Genomic DNA, 22,325 nt, shown 5'->3' on the forward strand with positions numbered 1-22,325 from the left:
GCCTTGAACCCATGCGGACTTCAACTCCCACAATTCTCCGGGCGAAAACGGGCCGTTCCTACGCGCGGGGGGGGGGGCGTCTGCGAAAGGGCTGATGGGAGTTGTAGGGCCGGCCGAGTAAAAGGAATATTCCATTCCCACTGGTGGGGGGGAAGGACAGTAATAAGAAAGGGTCTCTTGTGTTGTTTTCAACCACAGACGCGCAATTTTTGTTCTCTCCTTAACTTCCACTCGCAACGCAACGGGAGGTTTCAGTCATTTTTTTAAAAAAAACCTCTTCGGCAGCCCCGCAATCCTTTCGCGCTCCCTCAGAGACGACTTGGTTCCTCCCGGCCGTCTCCATAGCAACCGGGGAAGGCGCCGGGCAAGATGGCGGCAGCGGCGGCGGGGTCGGGAGGCGATCCTGAGGCCCCGAGTGGCGCGTCTTAGCCTCGCCATGAGCCTCCTCCGGGGGGTCCTCTGGGGGCTGCTGTGGCTGTTTGGGGCCGGGGCCCAGGACGGGCAGCAGGGTGGGTGAGGGGGAGATTTAAAGGGGGGGGGGCTTAAGCAGCAACGGGCAGGCAGAAATCCAACCGGTGCCGCTTCGTGCCTTTGTGATTTAGTCCTGCCCGTCCCTCAGCCATGAAATGTCTTCCTCCCTTCCTCCTCTCTCCTCCCTCCCGCCTTTTCTTTCTTTCTTTTTTCCTTCCTTCCTTTCTTCATTTCTTCCAACCTATCTCCTTCCTTTCTTGTTTCCTTCATTTCTTCTTTCCTTTCAACCTATCTCCTTCCTTCCTTCCTAAACTCCAGACCATCCTTCCTTCTCTTTTTCCCTTTCCCTTTCCCATCTCCTTCCTTCCCTCCCTCCCTCCTTCCTTCATTTCTTCCAACCTATCTCCTTCCTTCAATTCTTCCTTCCTTCCTTTCTTCTTTCCTTCATTTCTTCCTCCCTTCCAACCTGTCTCCTTGCTACCTACCTACCTACCTACCTTCCTTCCTTCCTTCCTTTCTTCCAACTTATCTCCTTCCTTCCTAAACTCCAGACCATCCTTCCTTCTCTTTTTCCCTTTCCCTTTCCCATCTCCTTCCTTCCCTCCCTCCCTCCTTCCTTCATTTCTTCCAACCTATCTCCTTCCTTTCTTGTTTCCTTCATTTCTTCTTTCCTTTCAACCTATCTCCTTCCTTCCTTCCTAAACTCCAGACCATCCTTCCTTCTCTTTTTCCCTTTCCCTTTCCCATCTCCTTCCTTCCCTCCCTCCCTCCTTCCTTCATTTCTTCCAACCTATCTCCTTCCTTCAATTCTTCCTTCCTTCCTTTCTTCTTTCCTTCATTTCTTCCTCCCTTCCAACCTGTCTCCTTGCTACCTACCTACCTACCTACCTACCTTCCTTCCTTCCTTTCTTCCAACTTATCTCCTTCCTTCCTAAACTCCAGACCATCCTTCCTTCTCTTTTTCCCTTTCCCTTTCCCATCTCCTTCCTTTCTTCCCTCCCTCCCTCCTTCCTTCCTTCATTTCTTCCAACCTATCTCCTTCCTTTCTTGTTTCCTTCATTTCTTCTTTCCTTTCAACCTATCTCCTTCCTTCCTTCCTAAACTCCAGACCATCCTTCCTTCTCTTTTTCCCTTTCCCTTTCCCATCTCCTTCCTTCCCTCCCTCCCTCCTTCCTTCATTTCTTCCAACCTATCTCCTTCCTTTCTTGTTTCCTTCATTTCTTCTTTCCTTTCAACCTATCTCCTTCCTTCCTTCCTAAACTCCAGACCATCCTTCCTTCTCTTTTTCCCTTTCCCTTTCCCATCTCCTTCCTTCCCTCCCTCCCTCCTTCCTTCATTTCTTCCAACCTATCTCCTTCCTTCAATTCTTCCTTCCTTCCTTTCTTCTTTCCTTCATTTCTTCCTCCCTTCCAACCTGTCTCCTTGCTACCTACCTACCTACCTACCTACCTTCCTTCCTTCCTTTCTTCCAACTTATCTCCTTCCTTCCTAAACTCCAGACCATCCTTCCTTCTCTTTTTCCCTTTCCCTTTCCCATCTCCTTCCTTTCTTCCCTCCCTCCCTCCTTCCTTCCTTCATTTCTTCCAACCTATCTCCTTCCTTTCTTGTTTCCTTCATTTCTTCTTTCCTTTCAACCTATCTCCTTCCTTCCTTCCTAAACTCCAGACCATCCTTCCTTCTCTTTTTCCCTTTCCCTTTCCCATCTCCTTCCTTCCCTCCCTCCCTCCTTCCTTCATTTCTTCCAACCTATCTCCTTCCTTCAATTCTTCCTTCCTTCCTTTCTTCTTTCCTTCATTTCTTCCTCCCTTCCAACCTGTCTCCTTGCTACCTACCTACCTACCTACCTTCCTTCCTTCCTTCCTTTCTTCCAACTTATCTCCTTCCTTCCTAAACTCCAGACCATCCTTCCTTCTCTTTTTCCCTTTCCCTTTCCCATCTCCTTCCTTTCTTCCCTCCCTCCCTCCTTCCTTCCTTCATTTCTTCCAACCTATCTCCTTCCTTCCATTCTTCCTTCCTTCCTTCCTTCCTTCCTTCCTTCCTTCCTTCCTAAACTCCAGACCATCCTTCCTTCTTTTTCCCTTTCCCTTTCCCATCTCCTTCCTTTCTTCCCTCCCTCCCTCCTTCCTTCCTTCCTTCATTTCTTCCAACCTATCTCCTTCCTTCCATTCTTCCTTCCTTCCTTCCTTCCTTTCTTCCAACTTATCTCCTTCCTTCCTAAACTCCAGACCATCCTTCCTTCTTTTTCCCTTTCCCTTTCCCATCTCCTTCCTTCCCTCCCTCCTTCCTTCATTTCTTCCAACCTATCTCCTTCCTTCCTTCCTTTATTCTTTCCTTCATTTCTTCCTCCCTTCCAACCTGTCTCCTTGCTACCTACCTACCTACCTTCCTTCCTTCCTTCCTTTCTTCCAACTTATCTCCTTCCTTCCTAAACTCCAGACCATCCTTCCTTCTCTTTTTCACTTTCCCTTTCCCATCTCCTTCCTTTCTTCCCTCCCTCCCTCCTTCCTTCCTTCATTTCTTCCAACCTATCTCCTTCCTTCCATTCTTCTTTCCTTCCTTCCTTCCTTCCTTCCTTCCTTCCTTCCTAAACTCCAGACCATCCTTCCTTCTTTTTCCCTTTCCCTTTCCCATCTCCTTCCTTTCTTCCCTCCCTCCCTCCTTCCTTCCTTCCTTCATTTCTTCCAACCTATCTCCTTCCTTCCATTCTTCCTTCCTTCCTTCCTTCCTTTCTTCCAACTTATCTCCTTCCTTCCTAAACTCCAGACCATCCTTCCTTCTTTTTCCCTTTCCCTTTCCCATCTCCTTCCTTCCCTCCCTCCTTCCTTCATTTCTTCCAACCTATCTCCTTCCTTCCTTCCTAAACTCCAGACCATCCTTCCTTCTTTTTCCCTTTCCCTTTCCCATCTCCTTCCTTCCCTCCCTCCTTCCTTCATTTCTTCCAACCTATCTCCTTCCTTCCTTTCTTCCTTCCAACCTATCTCCTTCTTTCCTTTCTTGTTTCCTTCCTTTCTTTCCTTCTTTCCTTCATTTCTTCCTTCCTTCCAACCTATCTCCTTCCTTCTTAAACTCCAGACCATCCTTCCTTCTCTTTTTCCCTTTCCCATCTCCTCCCTCTCTCCCCCTCTCTTTCCTTCCTTCCTTCCTTCCTTTCTTTCTTTCTTTCTTTCTTTCTTCCAACTTATCTCCTTCCTTCCTAAACTCCAGACCATCCTTCCTTCTCTTTTTCACTTTCCCTTTCCCATCTCCTTCCTTTCTTCCCTCCCTCCCTCCTTCCTTCCTTCATTTCTTCCAACCTATCTCCTTCCTTCCATTCTTCTTTCCTTCCTTCCTTCCTTCCTTCCTAAACTCCAGACCATCCTTCCTTCTTTTTCCCTTTCCCTTTCCCATCTCCTTCCTTTCTTCCCTCCCTCCCTCCCTCCTTCCTTCCTTCCTTCATTTCTTCCAACCTATCTCCTTCCTTCCATTCTTCCTTCCTTCCTTCCTTCCTTCCTTTCTTCCAACTTATCTCCTTCCTTCCTAAACTCCAGACCATCCTTCCTTCTTTTTCCCTTTCCCTTTCCCATCTCCTTCCTTCCCTCCCTCCTTCCTTCATTTCTTCCAACCTATCTCCTTCCTTCCTTTCTTCCTTCCAACCTATCTCCTTCTTTCCTTTCTTGTTTCCTTCCTTTCTTTCCTTCTTTCCTTCATTTCTTCCTTCCTTCCAACCTATCTCCTTCCTTCCTTCTTAAACTCCAGACCATCCTTCCTTCTCTTTTTCCCTTTCCCATCTCCTCCCTCTCTCCCCCTCTCTTTCCTTCCTTCCTTCCTTCCTTTCTTTCTTTCTTTCTTTCTTTCTTTCTTCCAACCTGTCTCAACCCTCCCTCCTTCCCATCCATCTCCTTTCCTTCCTTCCTTCTGCTCTCCCATTCCCTTCCTTCCTTCCGCCCTCCCATTTCCTTCCCTCCCTCCATCCACCCATCCACCCCTTCATAGTCAGGTTCACATGGTCCGAATTAACCCATGTTCAGGATGTGTACAATGCCCAATTTTCTGACCTAAACGGCGGGGCTGAGTTGGTACAATAAACATACTGAGCCCCCAAAAGTTGGAAAACCCCTCGCATACACACACACTGACAAAAGTTTAGTTTGTGCCATCATAGCTAAGTCTCTTAGGGAACATGGCTGTAAGAGTTTGTGAAATAGTGCTTTGTTTTGTTTTTTTAATTTCCCTTGACTGCGTTTTGTTCAGGCTGTCTTGAATCGACAACATCCAAAGCCTTCTGTACATTGCAACCCATTCCGTGTGCTCAAAAACATGGGTGTTAGCCACTTCCCGCCTCTTTTAACTTCATTCTTTGCAGCTCTGAATGATGACATAACAACACAGTCTCCAAAATCTCTTATGGTGCCCTAGATTTCCTAAGCTTTTACTGAGATGGTGAAATGAAATGGTGAAGAAATTGGCCAAGATCACTTTAGGGAGAAAAGGTTTTGCAAAGATTTAATGAGTGATATCAATATGTCTCCAAAAAAAAAATGATTTCCTTGTTTAGATTTCCAACCTTCGTTCATCCACATGTCTGGGACGATGGTCACAGCTTCTTTGACCAACAGCCATGCCGATACTTTCTCTCTCGCTGTGGCAGACAACGAAACAGGTAAGCATCCTTCAAAACCATTTTTGGGATGGCCCCAGGAAGCTCTGGAACTCCAAAGAGCATGGGGAAGAAATTGTTTTCTCCTTTGGAAAATGAATTAGCTTTACTCTTCCTAGTAAGAATGATGCTTGGGAGATGATAATTCATAAGGGTAATGCTGGATCCAATCTGGGTCAGTCAATGGGACCAGAGGTTTAGTCTCAGCTTTCTAACTCGTACTGAAACCCCCCTCTTCAGGGAACCTCTCATCAGAATGTGTGATTTGGACTATAGCATAGCACTTAGACTTATAAAACACTTCACAGTGCTTTACAGCCCTCTCTAAGCGGTTTACAGAGTCAGCCTCTTGTTCCCAATAATTTTGGTCTTCATTTTACCCACCTCGGAAGGACGAGTCAACCTTGAGCCCGGTGAGATTTGAACTGCCAAATTGCAGTCAGCCAGCAGTCAGCAGAAGTAGCCTGCAGTACTGCATTCTAACCACTGTGCCACCGCAGCTCTTGTGGCTGTTCTATGCATCATATTTACGTGGTGCCTGGTTGGGTGTGGCTTTTTCGTTGCTGGTTTGGGTGCGGATGACTATTAAGTTGTTGGTTGTTATTTCCTTGCGGCTGTGGAGTCCCTGGCTCCTGAGTATCTGATAAGCTGGTGGTGAATCAGCACTCCTGTTGAATGACAAGGGGCCCGTTTTCCAGGCTTCGTTCATTTCCCCGGCTTTTTTTGTACCATCTCGGCCAACAATCTTGGTAGCTGCGAAATTGAATGTTTGTCCGTGTTCATTGCATACGGTAACGTTCTCTGCTTTCTTCTAGGACTGTTGCCCCTTTCCGACTGTAGTGGCAGAAACCGAACAGATGACTGGAGCTTGCAAGTCACACGTCAAGGAGTGAGTAGAAAAAGTGACTCTCCTCTTATCCTTGCCAGCAAACGATCTTAGATCAACTTCTGAAGTATCTCCTGCAAATCTCTTTCCATTAATTCTTGACCTAGATTCTCCTTTGACATTTTTTTTTAACCATTGCACTGAGTTGGGGCCCAAATAAAATATTGCTGTTTTATCCCTGATGTGGTCTTAATATTCACAGTTATGCTGTAATTCATAAATCTGTCTCGGTTAATTGCTAACGGTCCTATTTTGCATTTCAGGACGTTTCCAAGGTGACGGTGTCCTTGACTAGGCACCTGCAACTGTGTGTCTCGAACGCCACCGACTGCTGTGCGGAGCCCCTGTGCTTGCTTCAGAGTCTGCAGGTCTCAGCATGTCAAGGGGCAAAGGTCATGGCCCGGCTGTTAATCCAAGCGGAAATATATGCTAATACATCTTCAGGAAACCTAACTGGGAAAATAGAAGGTATTTGATTCCCTCTGGCTGTATGCTGACTTCCATGGGTCTCCCACTACAGTTGGATTTGGATTTGGATTTTATTAGTTTTGTATGCCGCCCACTCCCGAAGGACTCTGGACGGCTAACAATAAAAAGGGAAGGGGAGATAAATAAGACAATACAGCGATTTAAAATACAACAACATTCACAGTTGAACTGGGGCTGGATACTTCAACAGCCCCAGGCCTGCCGGAGCAGCCAGGACTTAGTAGCTTTGCGGAAGGCCGGGAGGGTAGTAAGGGTCCGGATCTCCACGGGGAGATCGTTCCAGAGGGCCGGAGCTGCAACAGAGAAGGCCCTCCCCCGGGGGGTCGCCAGGCGACATTGGCCGGCAGATGGAATCCGAAGGAGGCCTAGTCTGTGCGATCGAATCGGTCTTTGGGAGGTAATTGGCAGGAGGCGGTCTCTCAGGTACCCAGGTCCGATGCCATGTAGGGTTTTATAAGTAATGACTAGTACCTTGAAGCGAGTCCGGAGACTAATGGGTAGCCAGTGCAGCTCGCAGAGGATAGGTGTGTTGGATCTGTAGAGGTTGCAATTATTTTAGCTTTGGTTGCAACATCCTTCCCCAATGACATTTTACAAAAATGATGTCTTGCATGGATGAAACAAAAGCTTTCTTTTAACAGGAATTTATATAATCAATCTGATAAGAAGACACTGTCCTTGGCGGTCTCTGAGCTTGGTGATTTCCTTGCAGATGTTCCTTTACCAAACTAGGTCACTTCGTCAGTGTTAGTAAGGGAGCAAATCCTACACTCTCTGCACTGATGATGTGACTTTGTTTGGTAATGAGACATCTGCAAGAAAACAATGAAACTCAGACATCACCCAGGACCCACATTATAACCGGAATTATAAGGCTGCCCAAGCTCAGAAATTTCAGCTGGACAGTAAAGCAAGTGTAGAAAGCAGTATGGTCCAGTGAATAAGGAGATTCAAAAGTGGTTTGCACAAATATTTTGCATGCATAAAGAGGTTTTGATTGTTGTTCTGACCAAGGCTTCCCAAGTGCATGAAGCAAACCCCTGGTCCTGACAAAAAAACCCTTTTATTAATTGACTGTGGATTCTGCTCATTCACATCTAGCAAAGTCTTTCAAGGGAGGATTTACAGTCACAGACCTTATCTGGCTTGGAGAGCTGCCAGGCCCATATCAGCAAAACTTGGCAAGGAGCCTCGGAGAGTCACGAACCAATGAAGCGAACTAATTGTCTCCTGCAAACTCCCCTCCCCTTTCGCTCCTCTTTTATTCCCTCTGGGAGGGGCCATTCACTGTCCACCTGTGGCCTTACTCCCAAGTCGACCCCTGTTCTTTAGCTGTTCCCTTTGTCTGGCAGCACTGAGCATGTGCACACTGGGAACAGGCTCCAGCTGTTCTTCTGCCTCACTGATGTCCGACTCCGAAGGCAGCTGAGAACTGTCAGACGGCCCTGTCCCCCTCTCTGCCTCCGACACAGAGTCCTCCTCAGAGCCTTCCCCAGACTCCAGGACTGGCCCAGGTTCCTCCCCAACCTCCTCACTGTCCAAATCTGCTGCCCAGCTCCTCTGGCTGCTGGCGGGCCACAACAATAGCAATAGCAATAGCAGTTAGACTTATATACCGCTTCATAGGGCTTTCAGCCCTCTCTAAGCGGTTTACAGAGTCAGCATATTGCCCCCAACAACAATCCGGGTCCTCATTTTACCCACCTCGGAAGGATGGAAGGCTGAGTCAACCCTGAGCCGGTGAGATTTGAACCGCTGAACTGCAGATAACAGTCAGCTGAAGTAGCCTGCAGTGCTGCATTTAACCACTGCGCCACCTCGGCTCCAACAATTGTGGCATTGAAAGAAAAAGGCATCTCTTGAAATCAACCCATCAGTTCTCACCTTTTTCTTCTTTAATAGAGAACGCAACGATGATCCCCAATCAAGTCTTCCACCCCTTGGGCTCCTGTCCCTGCAACCTCACAGCAGGAGCTTGTGATATTCAGTGCTGTTGTGATGAGGTACTAATTCTGCCTTTAATTTCCGTAACTCTTCATTCTATTTTCCCCTAAGATTTGCCCATGAAGTTACTCAGTCTTATTAGAATGGCATCGGGCTGATCCCAGCTCTGCATCTCTCCCTTCTTCTCCCAGGATTGTACCCCAGAGATGAAGCAGCTTTTTGAGGGCTCCTGTTTTGAAGGGGTGTTTGGCGGGGACGTCAATCCCCCGTTCGACCAGCTTTGCTCTGTCAAATCCGGAATCTTGACCCCTGACTGGTTTCCCTTCCTATGTGTGCAGTCTCCCCTTAATAATTCCCCTTTCCTTGGATACTTCTTTGACGGTTCTACGTAAGTATGGAAACTCCTCCGAGGGTTAGGGGTGTGGAACTATGAAACAAGCTTTATATCAGCAGGCCATCTTGTTTCTATAGCATATTGATGCTCAATCTCGGCTGCTTGAAGGAGATTGGGCTTTAACTCCCAAAATTCCCCACGCTAGCTAGGTAATTCTGGGAGCTGTGCTCCGCTCGTTGTCAAGCAATCAAGGTTGCGAAACATGGCTACAGAACGTGTGTTTGGCCCAGAGGTGGAATTCAGCCAGTTCTGATCGGTTCTGGCTAACCGGTAGCAGAATTTTTGAGTAGTTCGGAGAATTAGCAGATATCACCTCTGGCTGGCCTCGCCTTCATCTATTCTCTGCCTCCTGAGCCCCAGCTGATTGACCAGGTCTTCTGTCACCCTGCACAGGAGAGCGGGGCTGGAAAGCAGATTAGTGGGATGGGGTGGAAATGGAGGTTTTACAGCATCCTTTCCCTGGAATGTGGTGGAAATGGAGGTTTTACAGCATCCTTCCCCTGGAATGTGGTGGAAATGGAGGTTTTACAGTATCCTGCTGCTGCCACGCCCACCAAGCCAAACCACACCCACCGGGCCACGCTCACAGAAGTAGTAGTAAAAAAAAAATTGAATCCCACCACTAGTTTGGCCTGAATAATTATTGTCCTATGATTTCACCTTGCAGAGCAGTTGAATTTGTGATTCGCCCTTTATATGTGCATTTATATTTTATGCGTATTTTATATTTCTGTCTCTGTAAGAGTCAGGCAAAGCGTTCTTGTTTCTTCCTTTTGCCCCAAGGCAGTGAAGTTGATGAGGTCACAATGAATTTGTAGCACCTGGTTTTAATTTGGGGAGGAGACAAGCGTTGTTCTTAGACGGGGCCTCCCGAAAATGACAGCAAAATGGTTTAGACTTTCAGTCTTGTCTGTTTAGGGGGGTGAGGCTGGAAATCCTCACATCCTCTATCGTACAAACAGGTTATAGATTTATTACATTTATTTGCAGTTCTTCATCGCGAGCGTCTTCCTTGAAGCTTCCATTGCAAACCACCCCAGGGAAACTGTCCAATGGTTACGAGCAAGGGGACCCCATCCTGACTCCTCGCAATGACTATTTTACAGTTCCACAGGTAAAGAGAACTCTCTGGTTTCTTTTTTTTTTTTCTTTTTTGTACATGAAAGAGGGGAAAGGGGAAATTATGCCTGATATCCTATTTTTCTCCTGTCATCCAGCCATTCATCGCTGGCAGCTGTGCGAGAAACGCTCCCGTTCCCTTCCTTCGGAATATTGAAGCCGAATGTGTGGCTACATGCAAGGAAGCAGAGAGAGTCGGGTCACACATCGCGATAAACAGCGGTGTCGGAGGTACGGTGGTTTTGATTGCCAGCGAGAGAGCTGTGGTCTTTCCATGCAATTTTTTTTAAAAAAATGTCAGTTGCAAAGTCGTGTCTGACCCATTTGACCCCCATGGACCACGTTCCTCCAGGCCTTCCTGTCCTCTGCCATCCTCTGGAGTCCATTGAAGCTCACGCAAGCTGCTTCAGTGACTCCATCCAGCCCCTTCCTTCTCTGTCGTTCCCTTCTTCTTCTTTTGCCCTCCGTCGTTCCCAGCATGAGGCTCTTCTCCAGGGAGTCCTTCTTCCTTCTCATTAGGTGGCCAAAGTCTTTGAGTTTCCTCTTCAGGATCTGGCCTTCTAAAGAGCAGCCAGGGTGGATCTCCTCTAGGACTGGCCGGTTGGATGGCCTTGCAGTCCTTCTTCTTTTGCCCTCCATCGTTCCCAGCATGAGGCTCTTCTCCAGGGAGTCCTTCTTCCTTCTCTTTAGGTGGCCAAAGTCTTTGAGTTTCCTCTTCAGGATCTGGCCTTCTAAAGAGCAGTCAGGGTTGACCTCCTCTAGGACTGACCGGTTGGATGGCCTTACAGTCCAAGGGACTCAATGCAGGAGTCTTCTTCTCCTGCACCAGAGCTCAAAGGCCTCCATTCTTTGGCGCTCAGCCTTCGTTATGGTCCAACCTTCACAGCCATCCATTGCCACTGGGAAAATCATTGCCTTGACTAGACATACTTTTGTTGGCAGGGTGATGTCTCTACTTTTTAGGATGCTCTCTAGATTTGCCATCGCTTTCCTCCCCAGGAGCAAGCGTCTTTTGATTCCTTGGCTCTTTAAAAATGCAAGCACCTAATTCTGCTTTTGTGGTTCCCCTTTGCCAAAAGAAGACAAATGCCACCTGGGTTAATACATGGAGTCCTCAACTTACAACAGTTTGTTTATTGACCATTCAAAGTTACAGCGGCATTGTAAAAAGTGACTTACGATCGTTTTTCACATTTACGACCCTCACAGCATCCCCGTGGTCATGTGATCAAAATTCTGAGGCTTGGCAAACCGACTTCTATTTATGACGGTTGCAGTGACCTCAAGTCACACAATCCCCTTTTGCGGCTTTCTGACAAGCAAAATTCATTGGGGAAGCCGGATTCCCTGAACAACCATGTTACTCACTTAACGACTGCAGGGATTCCCTTAACAAACGGGGGGCAATGAAGGTCATAAAACGGGGGCAAAACTCACTTCAAAAATGTCTCACTTAACAACAGAAATTTGGGCCTTGACAACAGTCGTAAATTAAAGACTACTTATATTGGATCTTCCATCCCAGTTTGATTTTGCCTTTAATCCCTTTTTCCCTTTCCAGATAACATCAAAGCAAAAGTGACCTACGAGGAGAGAAATTCTGCCTTGCTCCCTTGTCCTGGGAAAGGTGAATATGCATTGGGGGAGTTTTTATAGGTGTAGAGGCCAATTTGTAGGCCCAAATTGTGGGAACCTTTTGGGAAAAGCGTACAGCATTTTTGAGGTTTGATGGCTAATAGCACCACTTTATTTTTATTTTTTTGGAGTAGCACCATAAAATTATATATCAGTGGAAAGATAATTTGATCAAGAATGTAATGCAATAACTTCTATGAAGGGTTTGCTATTAGAGTGGCAGTTATAAAGAAGAAAAGTGAAACACGTAGAAAAAATGAGATATACAAAAATGTTCACCATGTTAGTTAATTAGCAATAGCAATAGCAGTTAGACTTATATATCGCTTCATAGGGCTTTCAGCCCTCTCTAAGCGGTTTACAGAGTCAGCATATTGCCCCCACAGTCTGGGTCCTCATTTCACCCACCTCGGAAGGATGGAAGGCTGAGTCAACCTTGAGCCAGTGAGATTTGAACCACCGAACTGCAGATAACAATCAGTTGAAGTGGCCTGCAGTGCTGCACTCTAACCACTGCACCACCTTGGCTCTAAATACTTAGTTGGGTAAACTTTAGCATGAATTATGGCCTTACGACGTCTTCCCATGGAAGGGACCAAGTCTTTTAGTTCTGCAGCTGTTATAATGTGAAACCAAGACTGAATGATTGCTTCTATTAACTGGGTTTCAACGCTGGCTATATTTGGCTATAGCTTTTCATAGAATACAGATAATTGAGCAAACGTTGTTGCATTACATTCGAGATTAAATTATCTTTCCATTGATATATACTATTATGATACTACTGAAAGAATGTGGTGTTATTTGCCATCAAACCTCATAAATACACTTTTTCCCAAAAGATTTCTATAATTTTGGCCACTACTGTAGTTATAACCCGTCTTTTGAAAAGGTTTAATAAAAAAAACTGCACATACGTGACCTATAATCTATACGAGAGTTTTCCTTCTGTTCAGAATGCAGAAATGTGAGCTTTGCCGAAGATTACATCATAATATGGGAAGGCAAAAGAATTAAAGAACTGAAGATCAAAGTCCTTTATGGAGGAATGTGTCCAGAAGGTAGGTTTTTTTATATTTCTCTTAGTCCAGTTTTTATTTTTTAACAATATTTGCTTTTCAGCAAGCAAAAGATTATCTGCGTGATTTGGAATTGGTCGTCCTAGCTGTTGTTTTCTTACATTGGCCCTGAAGCATCCTTGCCTTTGGTTCATTAAAAAAAAAACCTGGAATCTATTCAACTTGAAGGGGGTCTGACTTTGGACAGAGAAGTAAAAAACAGCATTTCGTGGGAAATGCCCTAAAAACTTAAATGTAATATGGCTTGGATTCCTAATGAACTCGGCCATAAAGTTTTTTTTAAATGATTGGCTTAGTTTGGATTTTGGCTTAATGCACGAACCCAGGGATGATGGTTGAAGAAACCATGGGGAATAGAATGGAATGGAGTGGAATGGAATAGAATAGAAGTAGAGTAGAGTAGAGTAGAGCAGAGCTGGTTATTACCTTTAAAGCCCTACATGGCCTAGGACCCGGATATCTGCGAGACCGTCTTCTGCCACATACCTCCCAACGACCAGTAAGATCGCACAGGGTGGGCCTTCTCCAGGTGCCGTCAGCCAGACAATGTCGGCTGGCAACCACCCAGAGGAGGGCCTTCTCTGTAGCCGCTCCGACCCTTTGGAACAAACTGCCCCCAGAGATCCGGACCCTACCCACTCTCATGGCCTTCCGAAAGGCTATTAAGACCTGGCTATTCCGGCAGGCCCCGGGCTGTTGACCTCAGGACTGAGGTCCAGCCCCGATTAGACTGGGTGTATGTTGTGGCTTTTTTAATCTATGTTTCTGTGTTTTTAACGTTTCTATTTTTTAAAATGTATTGTTGTAAGCCGCTCGGAGTCCTTTGGGATTGGGTGGCCTATAAATTCATTAAATGATGAATGATAAATGATGTGTAGAGTAGAGTGTAGAATTCTTTATTGGCCAAGTGAGGTTGGACACATAAGGAATTTGTCTTTGCTTCAGATGCTCTTAATGTACATAAAAAGAAAAGATACATTCGTCACAAATCATAAGGTGCAACACTTAATGATAATCATGGGGTACAAATAAGCAATCAAATCATTCTAGGAAACAATATAAATCGTAAGGATACAAGCAACAAAGTCACAGTCCTGCAGTCATCAGTGGGAGGAGATGGGTGATAGGAACGATGAGAAGACTAATAGTAATAGTGATGCAGACTTAGTGAATAGTTTGACAGTGGTGAGAGAATTATTTCTTTAGCAGAGTGATGGCGTTCAGGGAAAAAACTGTCCTTGTGTCTAGTTGTTCTGGTGTGCAGTGCCATATAGCGTCGTTTTGAGGGTGGGAGTTGAAACAATTTAGGCCCAGGACGCGAGGGGTCTGTAAATATTTTCCCAAAACAAGCCGTCGCTGCCTGTGATACGGTAACCCAGCTAAGGCGTCTCAAATTATTTGGACCAAAGCGTCAGCATAAGCGCTGTCTCTTCCGGTTTCCATTTGTCCATTTCGCATTTTGTCTTCGCTAGAAACGATCACACAGAAATTCACTGTCACGTTTGTGAGCGCTGATGCGACGAGCATGGAAGAATTCTCGGGGAACCCAGGTGGGTGAAGTGACTTTTGGGCGCAGAGTCTCCCTCCGTGGCCGATAGTTTCAATTTAGTTTTGATCATGTAATCTGTAGGAGGAAGGGGTGGCCTTTGGCAGCTGGACTTGGATGGTTTGGGTGACACGCAGCCAAGAGTTTCTTGGAGGAAAAGGATGTGGGCCGCTTGCTAGCTTGACCCGCTCTAGAACTGCAACCGCCATAAGTGAAAAACCGTCATAGGTCACTTTTTCCAGTGCTGCTGTAACTTTGAACGGTCCCGAAATGAATTGTTGCAAATCCAGGATTGCCTGTCTGTCCCTGACCCAGTTCCAAGGCTCCCAGAAACGGTGGGCATAAAATTTGGCATTTAAGAGACGGTCAGCTCTAGCAAGACCTCTCTTATTCTGCAATGTTGCCTTACTGGCTATATTTGAAGCCTGCAAAAATCTTCTTTTGTTTACCTAGGTTACCAGCTTGGCAAGCCAGTGAGAGCCGCCAACCTGACTTCGTTGGCTCCTGTGACCAGTCTAAAACTTTGGAAGCCAGGTAGCCCTTTTTGATAGCAAACATTATACAATTGCAAGAGGAACGAAATGACATCAGGCGTCTGCTTCTCGCTGCAACGTTCATTTGGGGCTTCATGCATATTTCTGTGGAGGAGGAGGGGGGTAAAAGTGATTGGAATTGTATTTGGCTAAATGAATCTGACGGATTCTGTGCTTATTTTACCCCTGGTAAATATAGTGTTCCTATCCTTAGGAACAAGGGGGCTCAGTGGTTAGGACACTGAGCTTGTCGATCAGAAAGGTTGGTAGTTTGGCAGTTCGAATCCCTAGTGCCGCGTAACGGAGTGAGCCCCCGTCACTTGTCCCAGCTTCTGCCAACCTAGCAGTTTGAAAGCACCTAAAAATGCAAGTAGAAAAATAGGGACCCCCTTTGGTGGGAAGGGAACAGCGTTCCGTGCGCCTTCGGCGTTGAGTCATGCCGGCCACACGACCACGGAGACGTCTTTGGACAGCGCTGGCTCTCTGGCTTTGAAACGGAGATGAGCACTGACCCCGAGAGTCAGGAACGACTAACACATATATGCGAGGGGAGCCTTCACCTTTTACCTTTATCCTTAAGAACAGGAACAAAAATTCCAAATATGTTTCCTTTTCTGTGAAAGGCTCCAGCAAAGCAATATCAAAGTCTTAATTTTAAAAACCATTCCTGACAAGAGTTTTAATTCGCAAGTAAATCTGTGCTGTAAGAGCAGCTGAATCATTTCCCTTTGATTTGTCTGAGATCTGAGAAGAGAATTTCTAAAGCCTATTGAAATACTAGAATAGCGCTAGGCGAGTTTGAGGAAACAATTTCCCAACCAGATATCTCTCCGTTACTTAGTCGGCGAGAACTTGTGTTCATCGGGAAACCTGACCCCCCTTTTATTCGGATTCAATTCCATTTCTGGATGCATTATGGAAGTCAGCCTTGCAGACACCTGCACGCAGTTGAGGTGAGATGGATTTAGTTTCTTCTTCGTTTTGAAACAGGGAAGACATTATAATTTTACGCTGAAATAAAGGAACCTTTAAAAAAATCCACATTGATTCCTGAAACCTGGTGTTTTTTTTCTTTTCAATGGAACAAAATTAACTGTTTGCTGGTCCATTTCTATTGCATGTCTGTTTCTTCGCAGGGGGGACGTTGCTGCAAGACTCAATTCCTTGGTGCAAGTGAGCCACGTTGGAAAAAGAGGCAACGCCCGTAAAAATGTCTCAGATGATTGGGTGGAGGTCCTCCGTGAGTACCATAATTTAGAACCCACCAGTTAATTGTTGGTTTTTAGTGTGTGTAAAAGCATTACCCTGCCAACCAAAGTGGGTCTAGTCAAGGCTTGTGGTTTTCCCAGTTGCCATGGATGGCTGTGAAGGTTGGACCATAAGGAAGGCTGAGTGCCAAAGAATGGAGGCCTTTGAACTCTGATGCTGGAGAAGACGCCTGCATTGAGTCCCTTGGACTGCAAGGCCATCCAACCGGTCAGTCCTAGAGGAGATCAACCCTGACTGCTCTTTAGAAGGCCAGATCCTGAAGAGGAAACTCAAAGACTTTGGCCACCTGATGAGAAGGAGGAAGGACTCCCTGAGAAGAGCCTCATGCTGGGAACGATGGAGGGCAGAAGAAGAAGAAGGGGACGGCAGAGAAAGAGGTGGCTGGATGGAGTCACCAAAGCAGCCGGCGTGAGCTTGAATGGACTCCAGAGGATGGGAGAGGACAGGAAGGCCTGGAGGAGTGTTGTCCATGGGGTCACGATGGCTCGAACACAACTTCGCAACTAACAACAAACAACAACAACAAAGTATTACGATCCTCTTACATTTTTTATTTTTTTTGTTAACGAAAGCCATGGTCTAGCTCTCCTGCCACAGGTGTAAAAGATAACCGGACTTCTAACTTAATGCAAAGTTGGACGTTGACATTGTAAACAAGTCGAAATATTTTGGGCCAAATGAAGTGAATGAAGCAATCCCGTCTTCCTGTCTTCTCTGTTAACGCTGAAAGTAAAGGATAAACTGCTGAGCAATTTGGTTGTTTCCCCTTCTCAGCCCATACGTTTTTGCTGCTTACAGGTTTAAATGCATCTTCCAGTACAAACACAAGTGAGGGAATCTTAAGAGGCATCTGTCCTGATGTTCCTGCACACCTGAACATTCAGATCATCACTGCCGATGTGGGCGCTATAGAAGGAATCCCTCAAGAAGAGATACTTGGGGTGCAAATCAGGTGTGTACAGTTTTACTCCCATTTGCCAAACTCAGATCTCTTCAAGGTCTTTAGATCTCTCTTTCCACATATACTTCTAATTTATTTAGTGGTGCGCTGGCCTAGAGATGGCGCTCTCGCCTCACAATCTGGAGGCTGTGAGGTCAATCCCAGGTAGAGGCAGATATTTGTCTCTCTGGGCACAATAAGGATATATCAGCTGAACAAAACTCGTTACTGGCGACATGAAGGGCATCCGGCCATTCAAACACCAGCTACCTCCATTCACTTGCCCAGACTCCACCCTGCAAAGGATTATGGGGGTCGTTAAAAGAAGATGATATACTTCTAATTTATTTCTGATTGAAACGCAATAATGATTATGTTATCCATTCAGTTGTGTCCAACTCTTGGCAATTCTATGGGCAAGGTCTCTCTACATCTTCTGACCTTGCACTAATTTGAGCTGTTCTGTGCTTTGGCTGGTGTCTGCTTTGCTGGTGTCCAGTCACCGTGTTCTTTGGTGGCCTGGTTTCCTGAAGGTCGGCGGTTCAAATCCCTAGTGCTGCGTAATGGAGTGAGAGCCCATTCCTTGTCCCAGAGCTTCTGCCAACCTAGCAGTTCGAAAGCACATAAAAAGTGCAAGTAGAAAAATAGGCACCACCTTTGGTGGGAAGGGAACAGTGTTATGTGTGTCTTTGGTGTTGAGTCATGCCGGCCACATGACCACGGAGACGTCTTCGGACAGCGCTGCCTCTTCGGCTTTGAAACAGACAGGAGCACTGCCCCCTAGAGTCGGGAAGGATATTTGAGGGGAACCTTTACCTTCCCAACATACTTGCTTTCTCCAGTGAATTCCCCCGCATGACACGGCCAAAATTAACGCGACCCGGTTTTCCTATTTTGGATTGAAATATAAATGATTCCCAAACCGCTTGACCTATTGCAATCAGAAAGTGGGCTTCATCCCAAGGAGGAATAAAAGTCTCACTGAATTCTACGATGCACCCATAGCACAGAAGTTGAGGTCTAGCATCATGGCTGTTTATTTTTGCTGCCGTTCAGGATGCTTCTTAGAGGAAAAAAAAACCTGCTCTAATGAGCACTAAAATTGTGCTCTGACGATTAAGAATTAGAGTTGTCCTCTTTTGTAATATTACTAGGCTAAAAAAAGGCCTCTCCTCACATTAGAAGATTGATGAAAATCAGGTAGGTGACAGGGCCAGGCCTTCTGCATTGCAGCCGCAGTTCCCATGTATAGTAAAGACTTCTCTCTTTCAGTTTTTCAACAATAACCTGGCAGGTTCCCTGTGGCCTAGCTTGTCCAGAGAACGTCACTTCCCTTCCCATCTCTGCTGCAGTGCAGTTTATTAAAGTACCTGCTCAGCCCCCAGTGCCAAAGACAAGGTAAGTCTTGGATGCCGATGAATGGAATGGAATAGAATAGAATAGAATAGAAAAAGGAATGGAAAATAGAATAGAATAGGACTAGGAATAGAATAAAATAAGGAATAGAATAGGAATAGAATAGAAAAAGGAATGGAAAATAGAATAGGAATAGAATAGAATAGGAATAGAATAGGAATAGAATAGGAATAGAATAGAATAAGGAATAGAACAGAATAGGAATAGAATAGGAATAGAATAGGAATAGAATAGGAATAGAAAAAGGAATGGAAAATAGAATAGGAATAGAATAGGAATAGAACAGGAATAGAATAGAATAAGGAATAGAACAGAATAGGAATAGAATAGGAATAGAATAGGAATAGAATAGGAATAGAAAAAGGAATAGAATAGGAATAGATTAGAATAGAAAAAGGAATGGAAAATAGAATAGAATAGGAATAGAATAGAATAGGAATAGAATAGAATAGGAATAGAATAGGAATAGAATAGGAATAGAATAGGAATAGAATAGGAATAGAATAGGAATAGAATAGAATAAGGAATAGAACAGAATAGGAATAGAATAGGAATAGAAAAAGGAATGGAAAATAGAATAGGAATAGAATAGGAATAGAATAGGAATAGAATAGGAATAGAATAGGAATAGAATAGAAAAAGGAATGGAAAATAGAATAGAATAGGAATAGAATAGAATAGGAATAGAATAGGAATAGAATAGAATAAGGAATAGAACAGAATAGGAATAGAATAGGAATAGAATAGAATAGAAAAAGGAATGGAAAATAGAATAGAATAGGAATAGAATAGGAATAGAATAGAATAGGAATAGAATAGAAATAGAATAGGAATAGAATAGAATAGAAAAAGGAATGGAAAATAGAATAGAATAGGAATAGAATTGAATAGAATAGTTGGAGGGGACCTTGGAGGTCACCTAGTCCAACCCGCTACTCAGGCAGCAAACCCTATACCATTTCAGACAAACGCTTGTCCAATTTCTTCTTAAAATCTACTGGATATTTCAGAGAAACTGTTAGGGAAACAGAGTCATGCGATCGTCATTTGCGACTTTCCCAGGCTCTGACAAACAGTCAAACAGAGGAGGAAGGGAAAACTGGATTTACTTAACCACAGCAGTGATTCAGTCAGTAACGATGGGGGGGGGGGGGAGGTTGTAAAATCAGCTGCGAATCACTTAGCAACCACTTTGCTTGGCGATGGAAATTCAGGTCCCAATGATGGTCACAAATCCAGGTCCCCCCTGCATAAGTGAAACTTTCTGTGTCTATGAGCGACCATCACTTTCTTGGCACAGCTTTGCCCTTAAGACTTCTAAATTTTCTTTTCCAGATTTCAAATTAACTACACGGAGTATGACTGCAGGAGAAACGACGTCTGCTGGCCTAAACTTTTTTATCCCATTACCCGCTATTACACAGGTAAAAAGGCCGTCATTTGGCCTTTCAGATGCTTAGTTTCTAGTTGACCCCCAAATCTTTGGGTGGAGTGGTGAAGGGTCTCAGTAGGGAGATGCTTTTCCTTTTATATCAGCTTCGTTGATAGTCCGGGCCTGAGCACTATATGTCGAGTATTATCAGATGATTCCTAATAATCACATTTATTGGGATGCGGTGACTCGGTGGCTAAGATGCTGAGCTTGTTGATTGGAAAGTTCGGCGGTTCGAATCCCTAGCGCCACGTAACGGAGTGAGCTCCCGTGACTTGTCCCAGCTTCTGCCAACCTAGCATTTCGAAAGCACGTAAAAAATGCAAGTTAGAAAATAGGGACCACCTTTGGTGGGAAGGGAACAGCGTTCCGTGCGTTGAATAATGCCGGCCACACAACCACGGAGACGTCTTCGGACAGCACTGGCTCTTTGGCTTTGAAACAGAGATGAGCACCGCCCCCTAGAGTCAGGAACGACTAGCACTGATGTGCGAGGGGAACCTTTACCTTTAATAATCACATAATACTCTACGTGTATTTCCATTGTGCAGCAATACATGTAGAAAGAGCCGTGGTAGCGCAATGCACTATTGCAGGCTAACTCTGCCAACTGCCTGGAGTTTGATCCCGACTGGCTCAAGGTTGACTCAGCCTTCCATCCTTCCAAGGACAGTAAAATGAGGACCCAGATTGTTGGGGTTTGCAAGAGGCTGACTCTATAAACTGCTTAGAGAGGGCTGTAAAAGCACTGTGAAGCGGTATATAAGTCTAAGTGTGATTGCTATTCCTGTTTTGTAAATCTCTTCTTATGCTGGGGGGGTGGGGGGGGGGAAGACTCGTCCCTGGCAGAGGATGGCTGGGAAGATTTATGTAGTTGAGATATCCTCATTCTAACAGAGGCTTGTCCGGACTCGTCGTCCGCCCTCTCTTCATTGCATCGTCCCGTTTCTAAACAACGTTTGTCTCCATCCCCTTTTCAGGAGAGCCTTATCCTCACACCCTTGCCAAAGGCCTGGTGCTGGTTTTCTTCGTCCTCCTTGCAGTGGTTCTGAGTGGTCCTTGGAATGGGATCTTCAGCCTTTGGCTCAAGCGCTGAAAAGCCTTCACATCAACCGCAAACATTTTCAATGGTTGTTTTTTTAATGTTTTTATCATGCACATCTTTTATGGAAAGAGGGGGGGAAATGGGCCTTTCCCCCCAGATATATTTTCCTAAAAAGAGAGAGGGGGAGAGAGAGAGAGAGAAAATAAAAATAAAAATGGACAAAACTAAAACTGTGTTGTGATTTTTCAGAAAAAAACAAGCAATCAGAGAGAATCCATGCAATGCGAAATGTGATGCGGATCGTACTGCTTTATTGGGCGTCCGATTTTTGTCAACTTAAAAAGACTTCTGGACTTCAAACTCCCAGAATTCTTCTTCAGCTAGCTTGGCTGGGGAATTCTGGAAGTTGACATCCACAAGTCTTTTAACTGGCTGGGAGAATTCCGGGACTTGAAATCTGTAAGTCTTTGTAGAAGACTTACAGAAATCTGTAAGTACACTTAAAGATGGCATTTTGTTTCGTTGTAGGAGGTTCAATGACAATAAACTTAAAACTTCTACCCTCAAAATGACGTTACAGGGCACTGCACCCCAGAACTAGACACAATGACAGTTTTTTCCCCCAAATACCATCACTCTGCTTAACCACTAATTCCCACAACGCTGTCAATAATTTACTAAGAATGTATTACTATTATTCTTCTCTTCCTTCCTAGTATCTATCTCTCCCCACTTATGACTATAATAACCATGTTGCTTGTATCTTTAAATTTATATTGTTTTTATTTCTTTCCTAGTACAATTTGATAGCTTATTAGTAACCTATGGCTATCACTAAGTGTTGTATCTTATGATTCTTGATGAATGTATTTTATTCTCCTTATGTACAATGAGAGCATTTGCACCAAAGACAAATTCCTTGTGTGTCCAATCACACTTGGCCAATAAATAATTTCTATTCTATTTCTTTTTTTTATTTTTTATTTATTTTAAACACATAAACACATCAACAAAAACAAACACAAACACATAACATTAAAAACAACATAGGAACAATAAGTTCCATCGTATATCATACAGCAGTTCCGAATCGGTTTCTTTGCAGTTACTGTTTTCCCTTCTATACATTTCTGTCTTTCATTCATAATCTCCTTATTCGTTATCCATTTGTATGTACATTTCTTTATTTATTTAAACTTAGCTACTTATGACCAGATATTATTTACCTATATTATGCTATATATTTTTACTGTCATTTGTTCTCTTACATACAGATTATAGATATACATTCACATTATTTCTACTCTACTCTACTCTACTCCTATTCTATTTTATTTCTATTCTATTCTACCTCCTTCTTTCCTTATTCTATTCTATTCTATTTCTATTTCTATTCTAACTCCACAAAGTTGAACACTTGCGTTCAAATAATAACGGCAAAGTGTCATAAACGAGGCGAATCCAGGGGGCGCTGCACCTCTTTTAGCAATC

General features: G+C 44.6%; 1 protein-coding gene across 2 annotated transcripts; it reads left to right on the plus strand.

Annotated features, from left to right (window-relative positions):
• The first annotated feature begins 348 nt into the window (after positions 1 to 348).
• Positions 349 to 20,927, plus strand: TCTN2 (tectonic family member 2). Of its 2 annotated transcripts, none has more exons than XM_032230049.1 (18): positions 349 to 509; positions 5,006 to 5,110; positions 5,923 to 5,996; positions 6,257 to 6,461; positions 8,382 to 8,485; positions 8,618 to 8,814; positions 9,811 to 9,934; positions 10,038 to 10,170; positions 11,501 to 11,566; positions 12,531 to 12,635; positions 14,126 to 14,203; positions 14,653 to 14,733; positions 15,574 to 15,685; positions 15,869 to 15,972; positions 16,800 to 16,953; positions 18,214 to 18,339; positions 19,693 to 19,781; positions 20,770 to 20,927. In XM_032230049.1, exons 1-18 carry the CDS (start codon positions 437 to 439, stop codon positions 20,883 to 20,885), a joined length of 2,046 nt encoding a protein of 681 aa, XP_032085940.1. In that variant the 5' UTR covers positions 349 to 436; the 3' UTR covers positions 20,886 to 20,927. The 2 variants fall into 2 exon arrangements, with proteins under 2 accessions (XP_032085940.1, XP_032085942.1); XM_032230051.1 differs by having other exon boundaries at positions 8,385 to 8,485.
• Positions 20,928 to 22,325: the final 1,398 nt, after the last annotated feature.

Source organism: Thamnophis elegans, chromosome 13 (assembly GCF_009769535.1).
Source record: "Thamnophis elegans isolate rThaEle1 chromosome 13, rThaEle1.pri, whole genome shotgun sequence".
Lineage (NCBI taxonomy): Eukaryota > Metazoa > Chordata > Lepidosauria > Squamata > Colubridae > Thamnophis > Thamnophis elegans.